The sequence below is a fragment of the Protomyctophum parallelum genome, assembly GCF_964188405.1.
Source record: "Protomyctophum parallelum genome assembly, chromosome: 7".
Taxonomy (NCBI): Eukaryota; Metazoa; Chordata; class Actinopteri; order Myctophiformes; family Myctophidae; genus Protomyctophum; species Protomyctophum parallelum.
In genome coordinates this window covers 10,266,646-10,289,952 of record NC_139705.1, presented here as the reverse complement: position 1 = coordinate 10,289,952, position 23,307 = coordinate 10,266,646, and the positions used below count along the sequence as shown (strand labels likewise).

The window sequence follows — 23,307 nt, the reverse complement described above, 5'->3', positions numbered from 1 at the left end:
AAACTGTCTGATTGGAACAAAGGACTAAGTGGCCCATCCTGACTGACAAATCAGAACTCTCTTAGAAGAAAACCTCTTCTCTCCCCCCCACTTAGCTCTGGGTGGGGGGGAGGGTGTTGGGTAGTGTAGTTTTTTTTTTAGGGTGTAGGGCTTAGGGCTTTAGGCTGTAGTTTTTTAGTTTATATAGTTTGTAGGCCTTAGATTATAGGCTAGTCAATAGTCACTATAGTAACTTCACCCAGACTTATTATTAGGCCGTACGGCAACAAAAATCAAAACATCATGTTAAGTGCATAGTGCTTAGCTGTGTGTATACCGCTTATATTGTGTTGGTAATACATGTTTACTTAATTTCTTGGGCATAGTCCTTTGATTAGGCCCCAGGAGGCTAGGCAATATATAACGTTTACATTGTTATTGTAGGATATTCCTTAGTTTTAAATTCATCAGCTCACTAGGCTGTAAGACTTCTCTAGACTAGCTCTGAGGCTGTAGTGTTGAAATTTATCCCTCAGTGCTCAATTAGCTGCACTAGTCTCAGCCATAGCCTGTTTTCTAATGAGCCTATGTCAGCACACTGCCCACCCCTGTGCTAGCTACTGTAACAGTCCTGTGTTAGCCAACAGCTACCACAACGGCTTCTGTATTTGAGTGCCAAAAAAATTGAAATTTAGCTGGTAATTAGTTTGCTGGCTTTTACCCATCGTAAAAACAGCAGTTTAGTGTCAGCTCAGCATTTTGCATTGAGCCTTGGTTGTCAGGACTGTATATCCATAGCTGTGTGCCACTGCTAACTCCCATAGCAGCTTAGCCCCCCTCACAAACTCTCCAAGCAGCTATGGATGCTAACCAAGGCCCGGGCCAAGCTGGCAGCCCGGAGAGCCCTAACCGGGCGGTGGAGTACCTTCTGGAGCTCAACAACATCATCGAGAGCCAGCAGAAGCTCCTGGAGACGCAGCGTCGTCGGATCGAGGAGCTGGAGGTGCAGCTGGACCGGCTGAGCCAGGAGAACAAGGACCTGCGCCTGGACCGGCAGCCCGTCTCCGTCTGCAACCCTCCTCCCCCCGCCGCTCCGCCACCTCCCTCCCCTCCGCTTCCTCCCCCTCCGCCGCCCCCGCCCCAGTCCCAGAGTATGCCGGTCTCCATTCCGACCGCCAAGGCCCACCACGGCCACCACCACCACAATCAGTACCACCACCAGCCTCCGCCTTCTTCCCAGTCGTCCTCCTCCGTCCCCCTGTACCACAGCAGCCACCACCACCATCAGCACCATCAGCAGCACCATCACACCTCCACCCACCACTCCTATAACAGCACCAACAGTGTAGCGTCGACCGCTATACCGGCCCCGCCTCCCCCTGCCCCGAGCACTGTGTCGATCCCCAGCCAGGTCCCGGCAGCGCCCATCCCCGTGGCTCCTCCCCCTGCTGCGACTCCGGCGCCTCCACCCCCACCTCCCCCGGTACCTCCCAGAGAGCAGCAGCAGAGGAGCTCCACCCACACCCGGCTTTCCCGCGGGCACTCCACCAGTACCAGTACCAGCACCGGAACCAACACCAACTTTGTGGAGAAGGAGAAGGAGAGGTTGGAGCGCATGCACACCGTCAATGCTTCCAACAGCCACCACCACCACCACCACCACCCGCACTCGCATCAACACGCCCACACCCTGCACCACCACAAACCGTAAGTCACACATTTACCATTCATTACGTCTGCCAGAGCGGTAGGTAGCACAAGAGTTAGGCAAACCTGCTTTGATGAGGAAGGAAGGAAGCCTTTATTGTCATAGTACCTTTCAAAAACAAGTAGGGCTTTTCACTCTCACAAGGATTACAGTATGTGACCCTTTGGTTTTCTATTCCTTTTCGGATGCAGTCCCGTTTTATGGTGCACAAAGTGCCCTGTTGGTCAATTTAAATATCCTCTTTAAGGGATCTTGTGACTTTAATTAATCCATAAAATATGACCCCCTAACCTTTGCCTTTAATATGATGAGTTTATGCATTTATTTTTACCAATATGGTATTATTTACACATTGCCATTGTAGAAGTCTCTGTTTACTGCATGCTTGCCAAACTAACGCTTCATTCCTGCTCCTTCCTCAAGAGGAATTGTTTCATATGAATCAAATTCTCCTCTCTTTGCAGTGGCTGGAAGAAACAAGGGAGTGTCTGGTAACGATACTTGCTTGAAAGATACTAGAGTTATAAGTTGTTATATACTGTACCATATACTGTATAAGCTATTGCGTAAGATTACTCATGCAGTATCGGTTCAATAGTACACAAAGGGGGACTTCTACAATGGATACCACTATACCACAGTTGGTGTACTGTACATTGGCTGTTTTGTGTCACTAACGCTACATTCCTGCTAGTGCAGTACTGTAGCTTAACACAATCTAATTGAAATACCAAGAGTAAGGAAAACCACATTCATAATCTGGGAATGTACTAACATGCAGAAGTGGCATAATATAGTTGTTTACCAAACTAGAACAATGGTGCCTTAAATGTCTGGTTTACCTAACTCTTGTGCCATCTTCAACTCTGATCGCTACTAACCTTGCAGCTTCTCTCATGCAGGCTTATGTTGGTCAGGGAATGTGTGTCCACATGCTAAATTTGACCAGAAAGTTTATGCCTTACACCCCACCAACAGAAAATGTGACTATTCAAAGCAAAGCTGTTTTTTTGTGTTATTGTTTGTTAAAGCTTTAATTTTTTTATTTCTTTGCACAAGAACAACCAAAGACAGTGGTAAATTGTAGAAGTTTCCCAATTACCAGTGTCTTCTCTTGCCCATAGGAGAGGGGGCAGTTGATGATGCCCCTGTATAATGTTTCCTCATATTGGCAGGTGATTGAGATCAATGTTAATTGAGACACAAGAGAGATAATGGGACACATTTAACCCGTGGTGGTACCGGTATCTGACCGCAGGCTCAGTCCAGACTCAGAGGCAGGTGTCTCAAACATTGCAGGGTGCTTAAAAAGAGTGTGTGAGGTATTATCATTAGTAGATAGCTCTGACCAAGTGTGGAGCTGGACAAGATACCTGCAGGCAGCAGCCTACTTTATTCTCTCCTCCCTCACCCCTTTTCCAGTTGTAATACCTAGCAGCACTTGATGCACGATGGAACAGATTTGCTATGCTAAATACAGTTCGCATGTGGCTGAAGATCCATAGGTACTTGGTGTGGTTCTGTTTTGGTGCTGATGTCAGGCCTGGCGCCAGGGCAGTGGTGGAAAGTAACTAAGTATATTTACTCAAATACTGTACTTAAGTACAAATTTTTCCTGGAGTATTTCCAATGTTCTGTACTTTTACTTCTACTCCACTACATCTCAGAAGCAAATATTGTAAATATTGTAGAAAACATACATAACCACTGCAGCCCTATATACGTTTACTATATCTACAAGCTCACAATGCGTTGCGAAGACATGCTAATTCAATATACATTTGAAAACTTGTGAAATGGGACATTCTGCATAATGACTACTTTCTATTTTTGGTGCTTTTAAGTACATTTTGACGCCAATACTTTTGTAAAGAAAAAAGTATTCCAGTCTTGTTTTTGTAACAGAGTACTTCTACATTGCAGTATCGTATACTTTTACTTACGTAAGAAATGGGAGTACTTTTTCTACCACAGGCACAAGGGAGGGCTGAAAGCTGCCAATCCCCCCTCAGATTAATCGTGTGCCCCCTCAATTATTATCCTGGGCAAGCTATTAAAAGTAGCCTAATTTACTGCACCGCTTAGTTTTACAGCCAATGCACATCATTTGGTGAATCTGAACACATTTGTGGCAAATTATACTCTTTCTGGAGCGTTTTTCTGATCCTACCGCCCAGCAATCATGCTGTGATTGACTATTGTGTCAAATAGCCTATAGGCTTTACTGTTATGGCAACTCTTGTGATAAAGACATCTGCTGGATAGGGCATGTCATTTCAGAATTGTAGTGGTTTATTTGGCTTACAGAAAGCCTGATTTCATGGTATTGATGATGTTTTTGACGGCTGATGTGAGAATATTGGAAAGGTCTTTCTGGTATTGCCAGTTGATCTCCAGCTAGAGATGGATCGAGCGACGATGTCATCATCAATCAATGATGATTGATGGCCATTGACAGTGACTGAGACATGGTTGAGATATGTTCAAGTAACAGTATCATGTACTGTAGGCTATCAAACGATACAGTTGGAATTATACTTTAATTATACTGAGATAAACTGCTGCTGTAATTTTTGTTTTTTTAACAGAAAATACATTTACTTGCAATTCAGATTGTCAGTGCTTTGTCAGAACATTGTCAGTGAGAAAGGGGGGCATTTGCCAAGGTGTTATATCCATTCAGATCCCCTGAATAGATAGAGTTCCTCTGCTGGAAGTGCCGAGGAGGAGTGACACTTCTTTTCAGTAGCAAAGCAGTATAATTAGCAAGGCAAGCAAGCAGTTAACAAAACCTGTGGAAAACATGCATTTTCAGAAAACCATCAGGAATGGCACATCTGTACAGTATATCCTGTTTATCCTGTATGACTGATGATTGGATAACATTGGCATCCCAGCCTGAAGTACTAAAGAGCTGGATACTTTGGGAGACCCCTGATACTCTATATCAAATAAATAGTATCAGAATATACATCAGAAACACTTATTTTAACGAAAACCATCACTTACAGCAGGGGTCTGCAACCTTTTTGAAACAAAGTGCCATGTTTTTAGTTTCTGGATAGTCAGTGTGTCACTTTAATGCCACCACACCACAATTCCAACATGTTTTGATTGTCCACGAATATAACCTTTTCCCTTGTTAAATATTCTTTCACATTGTTATAATGATCATTAGACTCAGAGCATAGGCCTCCTATCTCTCTCCCCCAGTCAGAGTTCAGAGTTTTAATTAATGTAGAATGATGTGCAGGATGTAATTTACATACAAATATGAGTGAATTCATTTATTTGACTACATTTCTTCAATTGTTTATTTACCGGTAATTGTTTTCTTTTTTATGCCAGTGTGCCAGTGATCACCCTCCTTTGTGCCAAGGTTGGCACCAGTGCCAAAGGTTGCCTACCCCTGACTTACAGTACGATAGCAACTGTATAGCAACAAAATAATTGGCTTGTCAAACAGCGTACTCAACTAAAGTTATACTACATCACTACAGTAGTATTTACCTGAGATGAATTATTCTCATTCTATTGGTCTGCCATGGAAGTGAAACATTGTGTGAAAAAAGAACACTCTGAGGTGCCAGTAAAGAAAATAACATTGTGGTACAAGGTTGAAATGTGTAATTAAGGCAATTCAGCAAAAACGAGACAATATCATGATGTACTGTATGCATTCTATTCTTTTAAAGTGATACTTATGGAAGGGGCGTTTGTAGTGATACATTGTATAACTTCAACATCCCTGCATAAGTATCATTTTAAAAGCATATACTAACCCAGCACTAGAGTAAAGAGGCATACTTTAGAGTAGATCAGCCTGCTAGGGAAATGTCTACGCTGGCTTCCAGGTTCTTTCTTCAAGCCATGATGCAGCAAAATGCAAAACATCCAGAGCACCATATCTCTCTGCACCTGGTCTGCCCGATGTCTCAGCCCGTCAAAAGACACACCACGGAACCTGCTATACCGCTATTTGAAACACATGACTGGAGCACCTCGACACCTAGCCGGACTTGTCTTTACAACATTTCCGACTGGAGATGCTGAGTATAGGCTCGAGACCAGTTCAACGTCTTTGATTAATGGTAAAAGTTCAGTGGCAGCTTGACTTTGCATTAATACTGGAAGTGAGGCTGCGTAACATGTACGATTCTTAAACATCTGTGGAACGACAGTACTACACATTTGAATGATGTGGCAGCAGGAATGACCCCAGCACACAGAGCGCAGAAGGAAGGATTGATGTCACTGGCGTATTTGCATGCACACGCTGTACGGGAGGCCAGAGCCCGCCTGGGAAGCAAAAGGTTGCAGGTTCAATTCCCCGGCCCTGGCAATGTGTCGAGGTGTCCCAGTCCCTGAGCAATACACTTACACCCGCCGCAGCGGTCCTCTGTGGAGCAGCAATCAGCTGGGTGAAATTGAAAACTGAATTTCCCCTGTGCGATGAAATGGGTCTAATCATTATTACACACAAATGCATACACATACGGTGTGATCATCACATGTGGTCATTATTGTTCTCAACTTTAGCGCCAATACAAAGCGCATTTAAGTGAACAGAGAGGCAGTACTGTACTATACATACTAATGTATAACATTACGTGTGTGTGTGTGTGTGTGTAGGGGGGACTAACAGGACTAGAAAGCCACGTGATCACGCTGAGCCTCTTAACCATCATTAGACATCACTGTTATTATCTGCTATTGATCTAAAGCGTGGGCTGACAGCGAGAGGTTACTGTAACAACCGAGGGAGAATGTCGGGGGGGCTGAGAGGGGAAGAGAGGAGAAAGAGAGAAGTACCGTGAGGTGGAGATAGGGAATGTGAAGAGAGAAGGAGAGAGATGTGATTATTATGCAGCAGGGATGCGGAGGAGGTCTGTAGAATGTTGATGTTAGAGAGTGTAGGTGAGCAGGAGAAGAGAGCATGTATATGTAGCATTTGGTTGTTTGTTCTGATAAAACACATTCTCTCCTCCTCTTCTCTCTGTCCGCTTGACCTTTCTCTCCTTTCCTATACTCTCCTCTCCTGGGACACTTTTCCTCCTTCTTTCTCGGACTTTCCTCTTTTTTGTCTTGTATTGTAACAGCTGTACACACACACACACACACACACACACACACACACACACACACACACACACACACACACACACACACACACACACACACACACACACACACACACACACACACACACACACACACACACACACACACGCACACACTACATAAGACATACTGTACAGAAAGCATGTCTTAACACAGGAACATGTGCAAACGCACTCAAGCATGCAAACAACGGTCACACAACCGCTGGCTAACCCAGTTTTAGTAAACAGCTGATGACATCTTGTCCTCTGTGTGTTGATGACGTTAACAGGAGGTAAATGCAGCATGGTCAGCAGCCCTCGTGCATGTGTGTTTCTGTTTGGTGCAATTATAATTGTGTGTGTGTCAGTGTTGTGCTATACTTACTGAAAACCAGTAACTAGTTACAGTTACTATAGTTACTTAATTTCAAAAGTAACTCAGTTACTTTACTGATTAAACTTACACAAAAAAGTAATGCATTACTGTGTAAAGTACTTTTTACTTTATTTAAAAAAAGAAAAAGCGGGCTCCCACTGCCAGGCCATTAATGCCCTTATAGCCTTCATTTCAGTACTGTTATTGATAATAATACCAGGGGCGACTGGTGGTGATTTTGATGACGCTATATGTAGGCCTATCAATCCATTGTTATAGCAAACAATAATAGGCTACAAACAACACAACATGGGGGTTCCACTGCTCCAGTGAACGTTATGTGCAGATAGCTGCTCTCTTACTGATTATTGGTGGTGGTGGAGCCACTGGTGGCAATACTAATTTGAGTCTGGCATAATGTTTGCCGTGCCAGAGGAGGAAAGAGGAGGAGGACTGCAGTTGGGGCACAACTTACATTGAAACATTATATTCGACAAAGGTGAAGTAGAGAGAATACTGTATATCCATTTGGAGAAACACGATGTGGTGTCTTAGTAAACACAAACACACCCACACCCCCCCACCGCCCACACACACACACACACACACAGTCTCTCCCTCCGCTCCTCCTTCTCCTCCCTCTCTCCCAGAACTGCAGTTCTTCTCGTCTCTCTAGCCTAGACTATGTGAAAAAAAAAAACAGAATATCGGTGTAATGCACCATGTAGTAACGGTAACTAAGTTAGTGGATTTTAAAATAATGATGCATTACAGTACGAGTTACTTAAAAATACAACGGTGTTACTTGTAACGCGCTACGTCCCAACACTGGTGGGGGTGTGTGTGTGTGTGTCTTCATGCATTAGGCTACAGTACGTGCAAATACAGTTGAGTACCGAAACTCAAATTACACTGTAGATTTTGGATCCACCTGAGCTGTCAGTTTGCCCCCTGGTGCTCCAAAGCAGACATTACAAACAGCAGACATGTTTCAAAAGTGCCTGTAGCGAAACCGAGCGACTGCGTTCAATTTACTCAATGTGCAAAGGGGAGACATATCAAATGACTGGAACTCAGAGGGATGCACAACTCTTAAAGCATAATGCTCAATTCATCGTATGATGTCGCTCGCTGAAAGTTTCATTTCATACACTCCTAGATCTCTTTAATGTTGGTTTATGTTTATAATAACCATAGTAAAGACTTGCAAAGCTGTCAAGTTTAAGAAGGGTTCCTACCTAATTCAACTATCAATGTAAATCAAAGCATTTACTCCATCATTTTGTGATTTTTTGCCAGAGAAAGCAAATATTTCTCTATAATTTAAAATTAGAATGACAAGAAGAATGCTACCTGTTTGCCTGTCTGTCTCTCTCTCTCTCTCTCTCTCTCTCTCTCTCTCTCTCTCTCTCTCTCACACACACGCACACACACAGACACACCCACCCTGATTGTAGATGAATCTCTCCCCAGCTGGAAGATTAAAAGCGGCTGGATCAATACTTTAGAACCTATCACAGCCATAGATCAGCTTGTTTATCGATCACAGATCGATTGTTTTTTAATCCACGACTGCTGCTGGAGCCTGTATGACTCAACTGGAATAGATTATCACCATGACTCGCTGCATGGCACATTATAATATCTTAAACTCACTTTTTTGTATTATTATACATATATTTATTTCGGAATTTCCCAGAGTGGGTCTGTTACGCGGAAAAGTGTGTCCCAGTATTAATCTGTGTCCGTGTGACCCGGAAGCCGTCCCAACATGCATTTCACTGGTGACCCGGAATAGAACAGACACACAGACAGCGATCGGTGAATTTAGTAATGATTATACCATAACCTGACAATGACACTATCATAATAGTATACCTTTCTATTTGAGTTGTAGTAACTATATGGTGGCATTGTCTAGAGCAGTGGTTCCCAAAGTGGGGTCCGGGGACCCCCAGGGGTCCTTGAGGGAGTTCCAGAGGGTTCCAGGGGGTCCTGAGACACTGCCAAAGCATCTCCGGGGGTCCCCGGCCAAAAAACGTTGAGAACCCCTGGCCTAGCCTAGGGTGGGCAGGACCCCCCCCACCCACACACACACACACACACACACACACACACACACACACATACAGTAATAAGTAAGTAATAAACCCCCAAAATGCATAGAAAACTATGCCATCATCATCTATCCATATCTGTCTTCTCCTTCCCAATCTCAGCACCCTGCCGGTTAACAGCACTGATGACAAACAGTGTTCTGATGGGTCTAAATGTATCTCTAAATGCTGCCCAGCCATTCATAAATGATAAATGGTACAGATATTTTGTGGTATTTTTCATATTGGCTAAAAATAAATCGTCTCCATAACATTTGGTTGGGCACGTTTAGGAGTGCTCTGCCCCACCCCCCACCCTCCCCCCCTAGAACCAGCTCAAAAAACAAGTTCCCTCTGATGCTTGTTTCCATTTGAATTTGCCTCTGGGGGCCCATTAGAATGTGGATGGCAGAGTGTTAGCCTGTTTGGACCGCACTCAGCCGGTGGAGCAGCGCTTGTGTTTTCATTCCCACTAACAACAATGTATGCATGTGTGACGGCCCTGCCCCCTCTGCCTCTGCACAGTAGGCAGCCTGGGTGATTAGGGCAGAGTGACGGCCCTGCCCCCTCTGCCTCTGCACAGTAGGCAGCCTGGGTGATTAGGGCAGAGTGACGGCCCTGCCCCCTCTGCCTCTGCACAGTAGGCAGCCTGGGTGATTAGGGCAGAGTGACGGCCCTGCCCCCTCTGCCTCTGCACAGTAGGCAGCCTGGGTGATTAGGGCAGAGTGACGGCCCTGCCCCCTCTGCCTCTGCACAGTAGGCAGCCTGGGTGATTAGGGCAGAGTGACGGCCCTGCCCCCTCTGCCTCTGCACAGTAGGCAGCCTGGGTGATTAGGGCAGAGTGACGGCCCTGCCCCCTCTGCCTCTGCACAGTAGGCAGCCTGGGTGATTAGGGCAGAGTGACGGCCCTGCCCCCTCTGCCTCTGCACAGTAGGCAGCCTGGGTGATTAGGGCAGAGTGACGGCCCTGCCCCCTCTGCCTCTGCACAGTAGGCAGCCTGGGTGATTAGGGCAGAGTGACGGCCCTGCCCCCTCTGCCTCTGCACAGTAGGCAGCCTGGGTGATTAGGGCAGAGTGACGGCCCTGCCCCCTCTGCCTCTGCACAGTAGGCAGCCTGGGTGATTAGGGCAGAGTGACGGCCCTGCCCCCTCTGCCTCTGCACAGTAGGCAGCCTGGGTGATTAGGGCAGAGTGCAGCAGGCCGTCAGGCCAACTGTGTACACCTGAGTGGGGTGTGGTTTGGGAGAGTATATATAGGGCCTCTCCTTCCATGCTCTCAAGGCAGCTCTCTTTCCTTCCTTTCCAGCAGTTGCACACCTTTTACAACACTCACACCGTCTGGGCACATAATGAGCAGACGGCTGCGGACAGAAAGGGCCGCGGAGGAGAGCGTTTCCGGGAATCTGTCCGTCGCGTCAGTCAGCCGCGGAGGTGGAGCTTCTTTTCCATCCACCAGCTGTCTAAAAACTCGGAAATGACGTAAAACGCAGCATCTTCTGTCCGCGGCTGTCTGCTCATGCTGTATGTGCCCAGACGGAATCACAGCACACTCCATACATCCATACACTGCATGCATGACTGATTACTGACATTGTCACATCTCATACCAGTTTATTTGATTGTTGCCTAATTTATTTCATTTAGAATAATACATATATCATTTAAAACGTTTGCCTTGTGTGTATTGCCCTAGAATGTCCCTGCCAACAGATTCAGTAGCGCAGCTCGGAATGTGTTCTTGAGATATTACTGTATAGTAACTGTAGTACACATAACATGATAGGAGTATACCCATAGTACAGTATGGGAGTATAGGAGTAACTACGGTAGACATAATCCTATTTCTATCTGCATCAGTACTAGTGATCGTAGATAATCCATCACTATCTTTCTTTTCTTTCTTTTTTTTTTAATCATTTGTTTCCCCCGATTCGGGGGGAAAGAAAATCCGATTAGATCTTTACAAAATGATATGAGACAGAAAAATGAATTAAATTATGTTGCCTTTTATAAATCTATGAGTAGGATTTTGAAATGTTCAAAAACCATTTCAATCATTTGAAGTGCGGCAGGGTCACACAAACCCTAAAATCTCCTAATAACATTTTCTCCCTCTGGCTCTCTGCAGTCACACAAATCTAATTAGATAGATACTGTGTGTGTGTGTGTGTGTGTGTGTGTGTGTGTGTGTGTAAATCAGATGATATCAGGCCGTCGAGTGATTGATAGAGTAATCACTCTACAGCTGAACTGGATGTGTACACACGCACGCACGCACCGTGCACACACACACACACACACACACACACACACACACAAACATGCACACATATGCATATATGCACACAGGCACTCATAGATGTCTGCACATATGCACACAACTCAGACACTTGCGCGCACACACAATTGGTTTTGCTAACTTATGGGGATGTGGCATTGACTTACATTCATTCCATAATGCCTTACACCAACCCCCACCTTAAAATGCACTCATGAAACGTGTGTGTGTGTGTGTGTGTGTGTGTGTGTGTGTGTGTGTGTGATGGAGGACATTATGAAAAGGTCATGGCGAGGGAAGAGTATGGGACAACCCTGATGTATAATTAATACCTGGTCCTTCACCTCTCACTCTCTCTCTCTGTCATGGTCCACACACACACACACACACACACACACGCACACGCACACGCACACGCACACGCACACGCACACACACACACAATGGAACCATGCTTTTCTACGTGTCCATTCATGATCCACCCATCGGTCCATCTTCCAATCCCGCATGTCCGTCCGTCTGGCGGCTATTTTTAGAAACATGAAAATGAGATGTGGGGGTCAGGAGGAAGGGGACACATCCCGTCGTCATGGCAACAGGCGTAGAAGGTGAGAAGAGGGAGAGAGGAACGCCGAAGAGGAGGGAGTAAAGGAGTCAAGGAGAAGGGGGTATAGTATAGGGAAGGGGAGAAGAGAGGGGAAGAGTCGAGGGGGTGAATGGAGGAGCAGCTGTTCCATTTACACATGATGTGACCTGAGGTGGGACCAGTCACATCACTCAGACGACAGCATGAGGCATCGCCCGTTGTATTGGTTTTGACGTGATTACACTAACGGTTGCATCCACACCGCAGGAGAAGATATTCTTTCTAGTATAGTCACTTCATTTGCGTGATTTTTTTGGTCGCTGCATTGGATAAATGTGTTCATCATTTGCATGTTTGCCTATTCACGCAAATTACATGAATGCTGTCAATCACTGTACATATACTGTACTATGGGTGTGAAATTACTCAAGACTAGTGTGATGCCGCTACGCGTTGAACACTGTCACAAAAAAGTCACAATATACCTTTTCGGAACTTCCGCATTCCAGGAACGTGGTCCAGTTCTCACCATTTCAGCAGCAAAAAAAAGTTAAAACATCAGATGTCTTGCTACTGCTGAGCAAGCTTAGGCGAGCGACTCGCCGTGCCGAATATATTCCCCCGAAAAGGCTTTTTTTTGCCACCCCTTCAAGTCACATATAATTTGGGGTTGGGACAGTGTTGCAATACCCATTTTGCCGGTTAAGTGCAGTACCCATTATTATCATACAGAACTCGCAGGTCAGTTTATGGTACACATTGATTTATGGATTTATAGATCCTTTTCATGAACCCCCCCCTGATCCAACCTACTTCACACCATGGCACACTCTGCCAGTAATACTCAGTAATACACGTTGCAAGTTTGTTCGGTTCTCGTGATACATGAAGGACACAGAACACTCGCAGATATTTTGTGAATTTATAGTTGGATTCAGCAACTGCATGCAGTGTGCATGGTCTATTTGTTGACTAAAATCTATAGATCATTTACAGTCAGGCTGTTGAAGGCGCGCACAGAATGTGTGTTTTTCTCTTCCCACCTGCCAGCTTTCCTTCCCTGGTCGACTGATTGTGGAGCTCCCGCTAGGCAAGACGTCAGACACCGGGACTAAATACAAAGCAGTTTGTTGACTCAAAGACTCGGGGGGGCGTATTTTCTTTGCAGACATAAAACAGACGGAAAATATTCACAGGGACTCTAGCGTTACTTTACCGGTATTAATTTAACTCTAGGGTGTACAGACATTTGTACACTCTTGAAGTTGCAAATGGAAGCCCTTTCTTTTTGCCATTGACCAGATATGATATCAAAGCCATCACTGCATGATAGATAGATAGATTCTTTATGTCTGTGTCATGCACCAAAGGCGCCCAGCCCACATGGACTTACAGGACACACCATAACATTGCTTCAATATTGCATTGTGTAAAAGAACCATTTTTACACAAACAAAACATTCTGCCTCATTTCCCACGATTTGCATAAAAAGTCTGCCAAAGCAAAAATACCCCTCCCAAAACAAAACTCCAGCTTCTCATAGTCCTCCAACCAGAAAAAGCCAGCACAGATGGTTGTCATCTTACAAAACAATACATGTCTTAACTCTTCATATAAAGGGCAGTAAAACAAAAAATTAATTTCATTTTCAATTTCTTTCAAATCACACAGAATGCATTGTATATGTTGTGGAAGTCCCAAACTCAAGTTAGTTTGGTCAGCTGTCACCGGCTATAGGGCATATAGAGCACCGAAGTCTGACGTCACTTTCAGTAGAGGGCGTCAGTCCCCAGGTTCATGTCTTTTTTTAGTTGCATTGAAATCGCCATAGGAGGATTTTTAGATTGTTTCATATAAGAACTGTGTTTGAAAAATAAACATGTCATCCCGGCCGCTTCACTCATATGGATATGAAGAATCAACTGACTGAGAGAAAACGCTAATGTTACTGCTACTGAATTAGTTACATTTTCGCTAGAAGCAGACTGTATCTAACCTGACGCTGCCAGATGAGGGCAGTATTGGGTAACCATGTTCCCCAACACAGCACTCATCTGGGATCTCTCAGGCAGTTGAGCTGACAAAAATCCGTTCCGTACCGGACCAATCAGCGTGAGCTAAGGGCGGGATATGTGCGAAACCGGATGTGAAGCTATATAGACACGTCAATATGATTGGTTGTGTTTGCACGCCCACACGGTGATAGACAGACGGTCCCATCCAATCATCTACCAAGTATCTTGAAAAAAAGGAACAGCCCCGTCATCAAATTTGCTTCCGCGATCCCAGATCCCAATAAGCTGTGAAACAAATTTGTGTAGCAAGCTTCTTGGATCTGGCAGCGTCAGGTTAGACTGTATCATATATGAGTGGCTGACTGTTGCAAACGATACAGAGACACCTCCCTGACAATAACGCAGAGACAGCTTGTTTATTTTTGGACCACAACGCTTATAGTAGACGATATTAAGATCACCCCATGTTATTCTCCATAGAGAAATTATTTCCGCGAACCAGGGGAATCGAAGGGATGAGCGAGTTACGTCAGGACTTCGGTGCTCTATGGAGTCCAGGGTAAACCGTTGCGCCTTGCTTTGTCCTTAATTCAAGGTTAGTTTCAGGTGCGGTCAGGGCTTAATTAATGTTTGAGCTCAGCTCCAGAAGCTCCCTCCTGCGCTCCCTCCGGTACCTCTAGAAAATGTATCGTCACCCAAAATGCACTTATACAATATGCAATGCGTCTGTATTTAGATTATGTATTATTTTAGTTTAATTTTCAAGTCAACTTGGCTTCTAACTGGTCATAGCTACTTCTATTGCCAGTATTCCGATACTTTTCTCCTTCTGCCGCAGTCAAGCAAGAAGGGTATCCTGGCGAACTGCCTCGCTTATATCTATATAACCACGGTTACTGCGTAACCTCCAGTTATATGAAGATCTAACGCTCGGCAGTTCGCTATGGGAGACGTTATAAACTCCCTTCAAGTATCACTGAATGAAAAACCCATCCTCTGGCGTAACCCTCCGGGGTCGCCGACGTCAGACGCCAGTCAACCCCTCACGGGACCTCATATACGCCACCAGGTGATACCAGATTGACTGTTGTCGCGCAGAAGAGAAAACTGAATACTGCGCATGAGTGAATGCGTGCTTTTATGCCCTCGGGCGAGAGGGCACGTATTACGTCATGACGCAGGAGAGGCCCATTCTCTTGGTTTTAATAGAATGTGAGTATATTAAAGTACTTCTGTTGTCCACGCCCAAGATTGGACGCGTCCCATAGCGAACTGCCGAGCGTTAGATCTTCATATAACTCCATTTATAAGTTATTTATTTATTTATTTTTGCATAAATCAATGCTATTGAACACCCTTTACGCCTGTGTGTTGCTTAAACTAATATTGAACCAATGAAAAGTAGTAAAAAGTGCTTCGGACAAAACCTCCTAACTCCATTGGACCCTCAAACTCTGCTAAAGCAACTAACTCCACCACCCCTCCCCCTCGCATGCAAGTAATTGACAATAAATAAAGTCACAACACCAACTTTGATGAGGCACTGAGGCAGTATTGCTTTGTTTTCAAAATATAAGGCTTTCTTCTTTTCCTGAAAAATGTATATTTTTCATTTTCTGAGACAGCAGAGATATAATTTTGTGAAGCAATAGTTTAACTGCTACTTGGAGTTACAAAACAAATGGTGAGTTATGAACAGAACTGACTATGGTCAACATGGCCGTGAAGTTGTGCAAATACACCCGAGTTTACAGCAGGTAATAATAGCGTTGGTTTAATGTTCTGATGGGCCACATACATAATTCATAATAACCAACTAATGTTATACTGTATTCTATTGTGTTCTGAAGGCTGCCAGTCAGGCCGCTGTGCCAACTGAACTGCTGCTGCAAAAGTGATATGCATACTGTATTGTTTGGGCCGCTGTGCCAACGGCTTCCTCAAATGTTAACCTATGTGCCTATACTCTGTTGTGTTCTGACGGGCGGCCCACCGACCCTTCACTGGCTGTTGATTGTGTTACATTTAGGTAGAAAATATCATTTTGCGTATATCATCAGTGCGCGAGCGTGCATGTGTGCCCTCCGGGTGCGGTTGTCTCAAAAAGAACACCAAAACTACACACAAACACTGTTTAATGATGACTCCTTACGGCCGATTCGTACTCCTATTTTAGAGCCGAATTAAAGTCGGTTCGGCTCTGTAGAGCCTACAATCAGTACAATGTGACGTCATTTGAGGTTCGGGGGGGGGGGGGGGGTACCGTCCTAAAGTCGGCTCTTCGGTGCTACTGAAAATTTCTGACGAGCCGAAATGATTTTGGCACTACAGCGCCGAAACAGCGTTAAAATAGGAGTATGAATCGGCCCCTATAATACAGAGGCTTAATTACATTACCTTACATTTGACCTCACATGCGTGTGCAATCTACGGTTTTGTGTTGAGCAGGTTGTACCTTAACTAACCCAGCAAGCACGGTCAGGACCTGGACGAATTAGTGACGTCTCGATTGGGGCCAGATCAAGTCAAACCAAGACTAGTCAGATCTGGCCCAGAATATCACCTGATTTCAACCGACACAAATTGTGCCCACTAAGACGGACGTCCCTGGATGAATCAGAGAGAGTCCGATCGAGGCCAGATCAACTTAAGTCATATAACTAGAACTGCACTCTGTCGAGTGCATACTTGCTTGTTGCACACTAGTAGGCCATAAATGGCCAACTAGTGCGCAAGCAGAGCGCGCATGTACCAAATTGTGCCTGATCTGCTGGGACCAGAGTATGTGGTGTGTATCATTTAGAGCTAGTCATACATCAAATCTGTGCCCGGATTGCTGGACCAATGATGACGAAATGACCATATTTCTTACATACACACCACGTACTCTGGTCCCAGCAGATCAGGCACAATTTGGTAAATTATTTTTTATTGATTATGTATATAGTATACGTATGACTAGCTCTAAATGATGACGTAAGAAATATATATAGTATATAGGCATATACTATATATGTATACATATATACTCTATACTCTATACTGTATAAAGTGTGTAGTTGTAAGTTGATTAGCGGTATTCTGTGATCGGCCTGGTCCAAAAACCGTGACAGCCGTTCCGCCATTTCAGGACCCCCCCAGAAAAACATCAAATCTGTGCCCGTATTGCTGGACCAATGATGACGAAATGACCATATTTCTTACGTCATCATTTAGAGCTAAATGATGACGTAAGAAATATATATAGTATATAGGCATATACTATATATGTATACATATATACTCTATACTGTATAAAGTGTGTAGTTGTAAGTTGATTAGCGGTATTCTGTGATCGGCCTGGTCCAAAAACCGTGACAGCCGTTCCGCCATTTCAGGACCCCCCCAGAAAAACATCAAATCTGTGCCCGTATTGCTGGACCAATGATGACGAAATGACCATATTTCTTACGTCATCATTTAGAGCTAGTCATACACATACGTGTATGACTAGCTCTAAATGATGACGTAAGAAATACGTGTATGACTAGCTCTAAATGATGACGTAAGAAATATGGTCATTTCGTCATCATTGGTCCAGCAATACGGGCACAGATTTGATGTTTTTCTGGGGGGGTCCTGAAATGGCGGAACGGCTGTCACGACAAATGGACCAGGCCGATCACATTACTTGCGCGCTCTGCTTGCGCAAGTAACTAGTCAGATCTAGCCCAGAATAAGCTATATTATTTAAACTGGTGAAGACGTCCTGGAAATGACGTAAAGATCATCCCCATATGGGCTGTGATCTGGCCTAGTCCTGAACGTCACCGGAGTCACCGGAGGATGTCGTCATAACGTTATCATGACGTCATTTGGCTTGCTGGGAAGTGATTATTGGTTTGTTGTCAACTAATTACGTAAAATATGGATGATTTCACTGTAGGAAAGCTAATGGCGGGGCTCGACTGGACGCGTGTGACGCGGGTCAAAAAAACGAACCGGGGCAATTTTAAAGCAGTCACCGAACGCAGCGCAACGCAACGCATCGTAGGCAGTGAGTGGAGCCACCCTTCATTGATTAAAAAGGGAACATTCCCTGACGGTGACGGAGACGCGACGCTGACGCGTCCAGTGAGACAGCATAGGAGAAACGGGCATTAGGAAAGCTGAGAGGGTGCTTTATTCTCACATAGTTTCAGTATACTGTTGGGCAGGTTGGGATCGTTCTGGGATCCTCTCAGCCATAGATAGACCTTTTGGAGTTTAAGGCCAACACTGCCCATTACAGAAACGTAATATATTTCAGTGCCACTTCAGTGATGTAGATGTCCTTTTGGATTTTAACACGTCAAATTATGCAGAGACTCACAACGTGTCCAGGGGATGTACCGAGAAGCTTTGCTGTCAAAAGACAAGAGACAGACAGACAGACAGACAGACAGACAGACAGACAGACAGACAGACAGACAGACAGACAGCGGTATGACTTGTCAGATGTAGCAGCTGAATCAGTCCTTGGCCAGGGTCTTTGACAATAGGCTTTACTGACACACTGTCTCTTTTATACTGCATTTATATCATTGATTGTGTTAAATTTAGAGATAAAGATAAAAAAGAAAAGAAAAAATGTGTGCACGCGCTTTGCTCCCATCCACTGATGGGCTGGGCTGTCCCCATGACCCTCTGCAGGACATTGCCGTTGAGGGCAGTGCCGTTCCCACTCTGTAGAAGGTCTCTGTAGAAGGCCGGTGTGATCTCGGGCCCCATGCCAAACGTATTCAGCCAGTGAAATGGTCGTTACTGTGATGGCATGTTGGCCACACAGTGTTTAGGTCAGTGATGACGCACGCAGAAGTTAAAGTTGCTGACTCTCCACAGCAGACCCGTTGATGGTAATGGTGTCAAACCTCCCTCCCTGTAGTCTATGATCTTTTTGCTCCTTTGTCCTGTAAACATTGAGAGAGAGAGAGGATGCCACTGTGTCAGGCTCTTGACCTCTCCCCCATAGGCCGTCTTGTCATTGTGTTTGGTCACGCCTAGCACTGTCGTGTCGCTGGCAAACTTCCCAAGTTGGAGCTGTATGTTGTGCGTGTACAGTGAGCAGAGGAGTATGCTGGACACACAGCTCTGAGCCTATAGTATAGCGGGTATGCACGAGTGTAGCAGAGTGGCTCAGAGCCTCTGCCCTGATGGCCTCAAAAGTCTAATATCCCCCTTTAGCCTTTTGCCACTCAGTAGGCATTCCCGCTTAACTTCCGGGTATGAATGAGTTAAAATGGCGTTTGAAGTTTTTATAGGAAAGGGGCGTGTCTGATCAAATTAACATCAAATATCTAAATACTGAATCGAGCAACTTAAAAAAAAAAAACTGTCTGGGGCGTTCACAAAAGCCTGAGTAGACGTTAAAATTATCCTAAACATGTTTGAAAGTGAAACATCCCTTGGATGGATGGATGATTTTAAGAAGGAGGGGAGTGAGTACACACACACATAGGTTCATGATGTCCTTGAACAGGCCAGCCAGCTGCACTGTGCACTCTCTGATCACCTTCTGTGTGTCCTCCTCGCTGTGGAGTGACGCATGCATGGGGTCCATCCACGCTGAATATCAGTGAGATCCTCCTTTTGCGTTTACCATCTTGAATTGAACTGAACCCGCGATGGGAAAAAGGAGGGCAGGAAGCATACTGTATACTGTACATGTAACCTTTGTGATTAGATTATGTACTGTAACCGTTATTGTGTACCAACCGGTTAAAAAGGGTGCGTATAGCGTTAGTCTGACATCCCGATAATGGACCCCCTAATCGCACCCGGAAGCCACGGGTTAGTCCTAACTGGCCACGTATGTTGGACAAACGGGACGTCGGACTAAGGGCCTATTCATACTCCTATTTTAGAGCCGAATAAAAGTCGGTTCGGCGCTGTAGAGCCTACAATGTGACGTCATTTGAGGTTCGGGGTGGGGCGGGTACCGTCCTAAAGTCGGCTCTTCGGTGCTACTGAAAATTTCTGACGAGCCAAAATAATTTCGGCACTACAGCGCCGAAACAGCGGTAAAATAGGGGTATGAATCGGCCCTAATGCATGCTCCCTGTTTAAAAAGTGTGTGTGTGGGTTTCTTTGGGAGGGCGGGGGGGGGGGGGGGGGGGGAGGTGATGTAGGCATATCAAAGAGAGTTGACTGATGGTCCGCTGCTAAGGTCGGACATGATATCCAAAGTCTAGTAAATTTACTTGGGAGCTGCTGTTCTGTAATGGCTATTTCCCGAACTCTAATTACCATGGTTATTAAACAGATAAGATAGGATTTCAGAGTTTCTCTAATATGCACACATATCCAGCCTCTCTCTCTCTCTCTGTCTTTCCGTGGTGGTAGAAAATGGCTGCCGCTGTGAGTTTTTGTCTCTGTTAGTTCGACCCTCTCTGATGACATCGGTAGTAATCCTCAGAACCCCAGGGGGAATAATGCTGCGACGTGAATTAATGTATGTGAACGCCGAACACACGTACGTGTGTGTGTGTGTGTGTGTGTGTGTGTGTGTGTGTGTGTGTGTGTGTGTGTGTGTGTGTGTGTGTGTGTGTGTGTGTGTGTGTGTGTGCGTGTGCGTGTGTGTGTGTGCGTAAAGGCCAGGGGGTCTGGGAGGGGGTGCCTGTGTGCATCTATGCATGTGTGGGTTGTTGTGTATACGACTCATAGAAGTCCATTTCACTCAGACTGAAAAATACTTATATGCAATATGCAATTGGGGCATCTGGATTATGCAGGCAGGGCACAGTTCCTGCCCACAACCTCTGAGACATGTTCTGTGGTGTTTCATATTGCAAGTATTAGTACATAGTTGCGACCGTCCATAGGTCACATTTACTGTGAAAACCTGCATCTCTCACCCGTCAGCTGACGGGTGAGAGATCTCTCCATATATGGAGAGACTCCATATATGGTCACACTCGTGACATCACACCTTGTGACACGTCACGCCACTATACTGTATGGCCATCTCCATATAAGAAGATCATGACACTGACTTCATCCAACCCTGGATAACAAACCATATATGGAGAACACTGGATCATCACCTATACAGTAGATCTGCACATATGGAGCCGGCCAGCAACTCTTACATCTGACCTCAAACCTTTAGATCTCCATATACGGAGCTGACCTGTTCTGACATTCCATAAGGTTGATCCCTCCCCACCCGCCCTTCCTGTTCTGACATTCCATATGTTGATCTGACCTCATCAAACCATGTACCTTGTACACTCAAGACACGCTCCACATATATGGCCAGTACAGAATTCATTCCATATGTTGATCTGACCCCCCCGCCGCCCCCATGCCAAAGTGCCAGCGCTCACCCAACAGTCTGCCATAGGGCCAGGTCGCTTCTCGCCCTCGGGGCATCTTACTGGCTTACTACAGTGTGTGTGTCTCTCTCCAGCAGTACAAGTGGTCATCATGGCTTTGCTTCGCGAACGGTGATCTAGCGAGGCGGAGGCCCACGTCTGCTGCACGCACGTTGGCGACTGTCAGACGAGGCCCGCTTTTCACCGGCATCTGCCTTTTCGGTGTGTGTTTCCAGTAGTAGTAGTAGGAGTACTAGCAGTATTATGTGTGTTTTCACAGTATTAGTAGTAGTAGTGTTAGGTGTGTTTCAGTAACGTGTGTTGCAGTAACAGAATGCTGCAGGCTCACTGAAGAAGCTGCACTGTGCTTAATATCTGCCTGCACCTGTGTGTGTGTGTGTGTGTGTGTGTGTGTGTGTGTGTGTGTGTGTGTGTGTGTGTGTGTGTGTGTGTGTGTGTGTGTGTGTGTGTGTGTGTGTGTGCGCGTGTGACACGTGTGTGCGTGTGATGCATGTGTTGTACAAGGGGAATCTAGGCTAGCTGGTATGAATAGTGTGGTGATGAATTACCTCTCAGAGCCCAGGGTCCGCGTGCGTGCGTGCGTGAGAGGCAGTATCCGTTGGTATGTGCAGATGCATTTAGTGCTATGGTGCTTACATGTGAGATAAAGTGGGATGTGCGTGTGTGCATTTGGGTGTGGGTGCGTGTGTGGGTGCGTGCGTGCATGTAACCGGGGTGGAGATGTGACTTGCTCCTACAGCAAAGCAGCAGCAGTGCTAGATCTATTTAAAACCTCCGAACGCACAGACACACTAACACACACTCCGCGGTCCTTGTTACCGTGACAACATGTTTCTTCATTTGCAACGGTTGCCCTTAACAACACTGTTGGCATGGCCTGCTTTCTGGGGGCTGCAAAAACTCAGCAGCATCTCTTAATATCTCCAAATCGCTCTTATCTCCTTCTGCTCTGTATCTCCTTCTCTTTTTCCACCACTCCTCCTACTCTGTTTCCCTCCTACTGTTCCCTGAGCGGTGTACAGAGGCTGTGTACTTTTACTCCACTACTATTATTTGAAGTTATAATAGTTACTTTGTATATTTTTACTTTTGTTACTTTTGTTACTTTTAATGCCAATACTTTTGTACTGTACTTTTATTCAAGTGAATTTTAAATTCCTGACTTTTACTTCGGAGTATTTCTACATTGCGGTATTGTTACTTTTACTTAAGCAATACATTTGAGTACTTTTTCCACCACTGTCTGCAGGAACATACGTTCTGTACTCTGCTCCTTCATTTTCTTTCTTTCTTTTCACACGCACGCACGCACGCACGCACGCACGCACGTCGCACGCACGCACGCACGCACGCACGCACGCACGCACGCACGCACGCACGCACGCACACACACACACACACACACACACACACACTGTCTGTTGTGTACTCTAGTGTTCTTCATGTTGTGCTGACGGTGTGTAGGAGTTACAGTGAGTTGTTATATAAAAGCTTATTGGTGCTTCATTGTGTCTTTGAATTGCATCTATTCAACTGAGAAATACCCACACTAAGATCTCTAAAAAAGGGGGAAGAAATCTACATTGACCAAACAAATAGGGAGATCTGGGGCAAAGCATAATACCATAATCTACCCTGGCTGGCAAATGTATGCTTTTGTAGTAAAACAGTTACTATTTTAGTGACATAGCAAACTGCAAACCTATTAATCTACAGTACACTCACCTTAAGTTGGCATTGCCAACTACAATGTAAGTGCAGGTACTCAAACTCCTGAGGTAGACCTCATGCCCGTGGGAGTACCGGTAACTGCTTT

The 23,307-nt window shown here is 45.3% G+C and overlaps 1 protein-coding gene across 1 annotated transcript in view; it reads left to right on the top strand.

Annotated features, from left to right (window-relative positions):
* Nucleotides 1-838: 838 nt before the first annotated feature.
* The window catches only part of LOC310861919 (IQ motif and SEC7 domain-containing protein 2-like), a gene marked incomplete at both ends in the record, with an annotated part of 118,298 nt that continues 95,829 nt past the window's right edge, over nucleotides 839-23,307 (top strand). Inside the window, one exon of the mRNA XM_083769655.1 lies at nucleotides 839-1,686. Within this exon, the coding sequence (XP_083625781.1) occupies nucleotides 839-1,686 (848 nt within the window). The remainder of the gene's footprint in view (nucleotides 1,687-23,307) is intronic.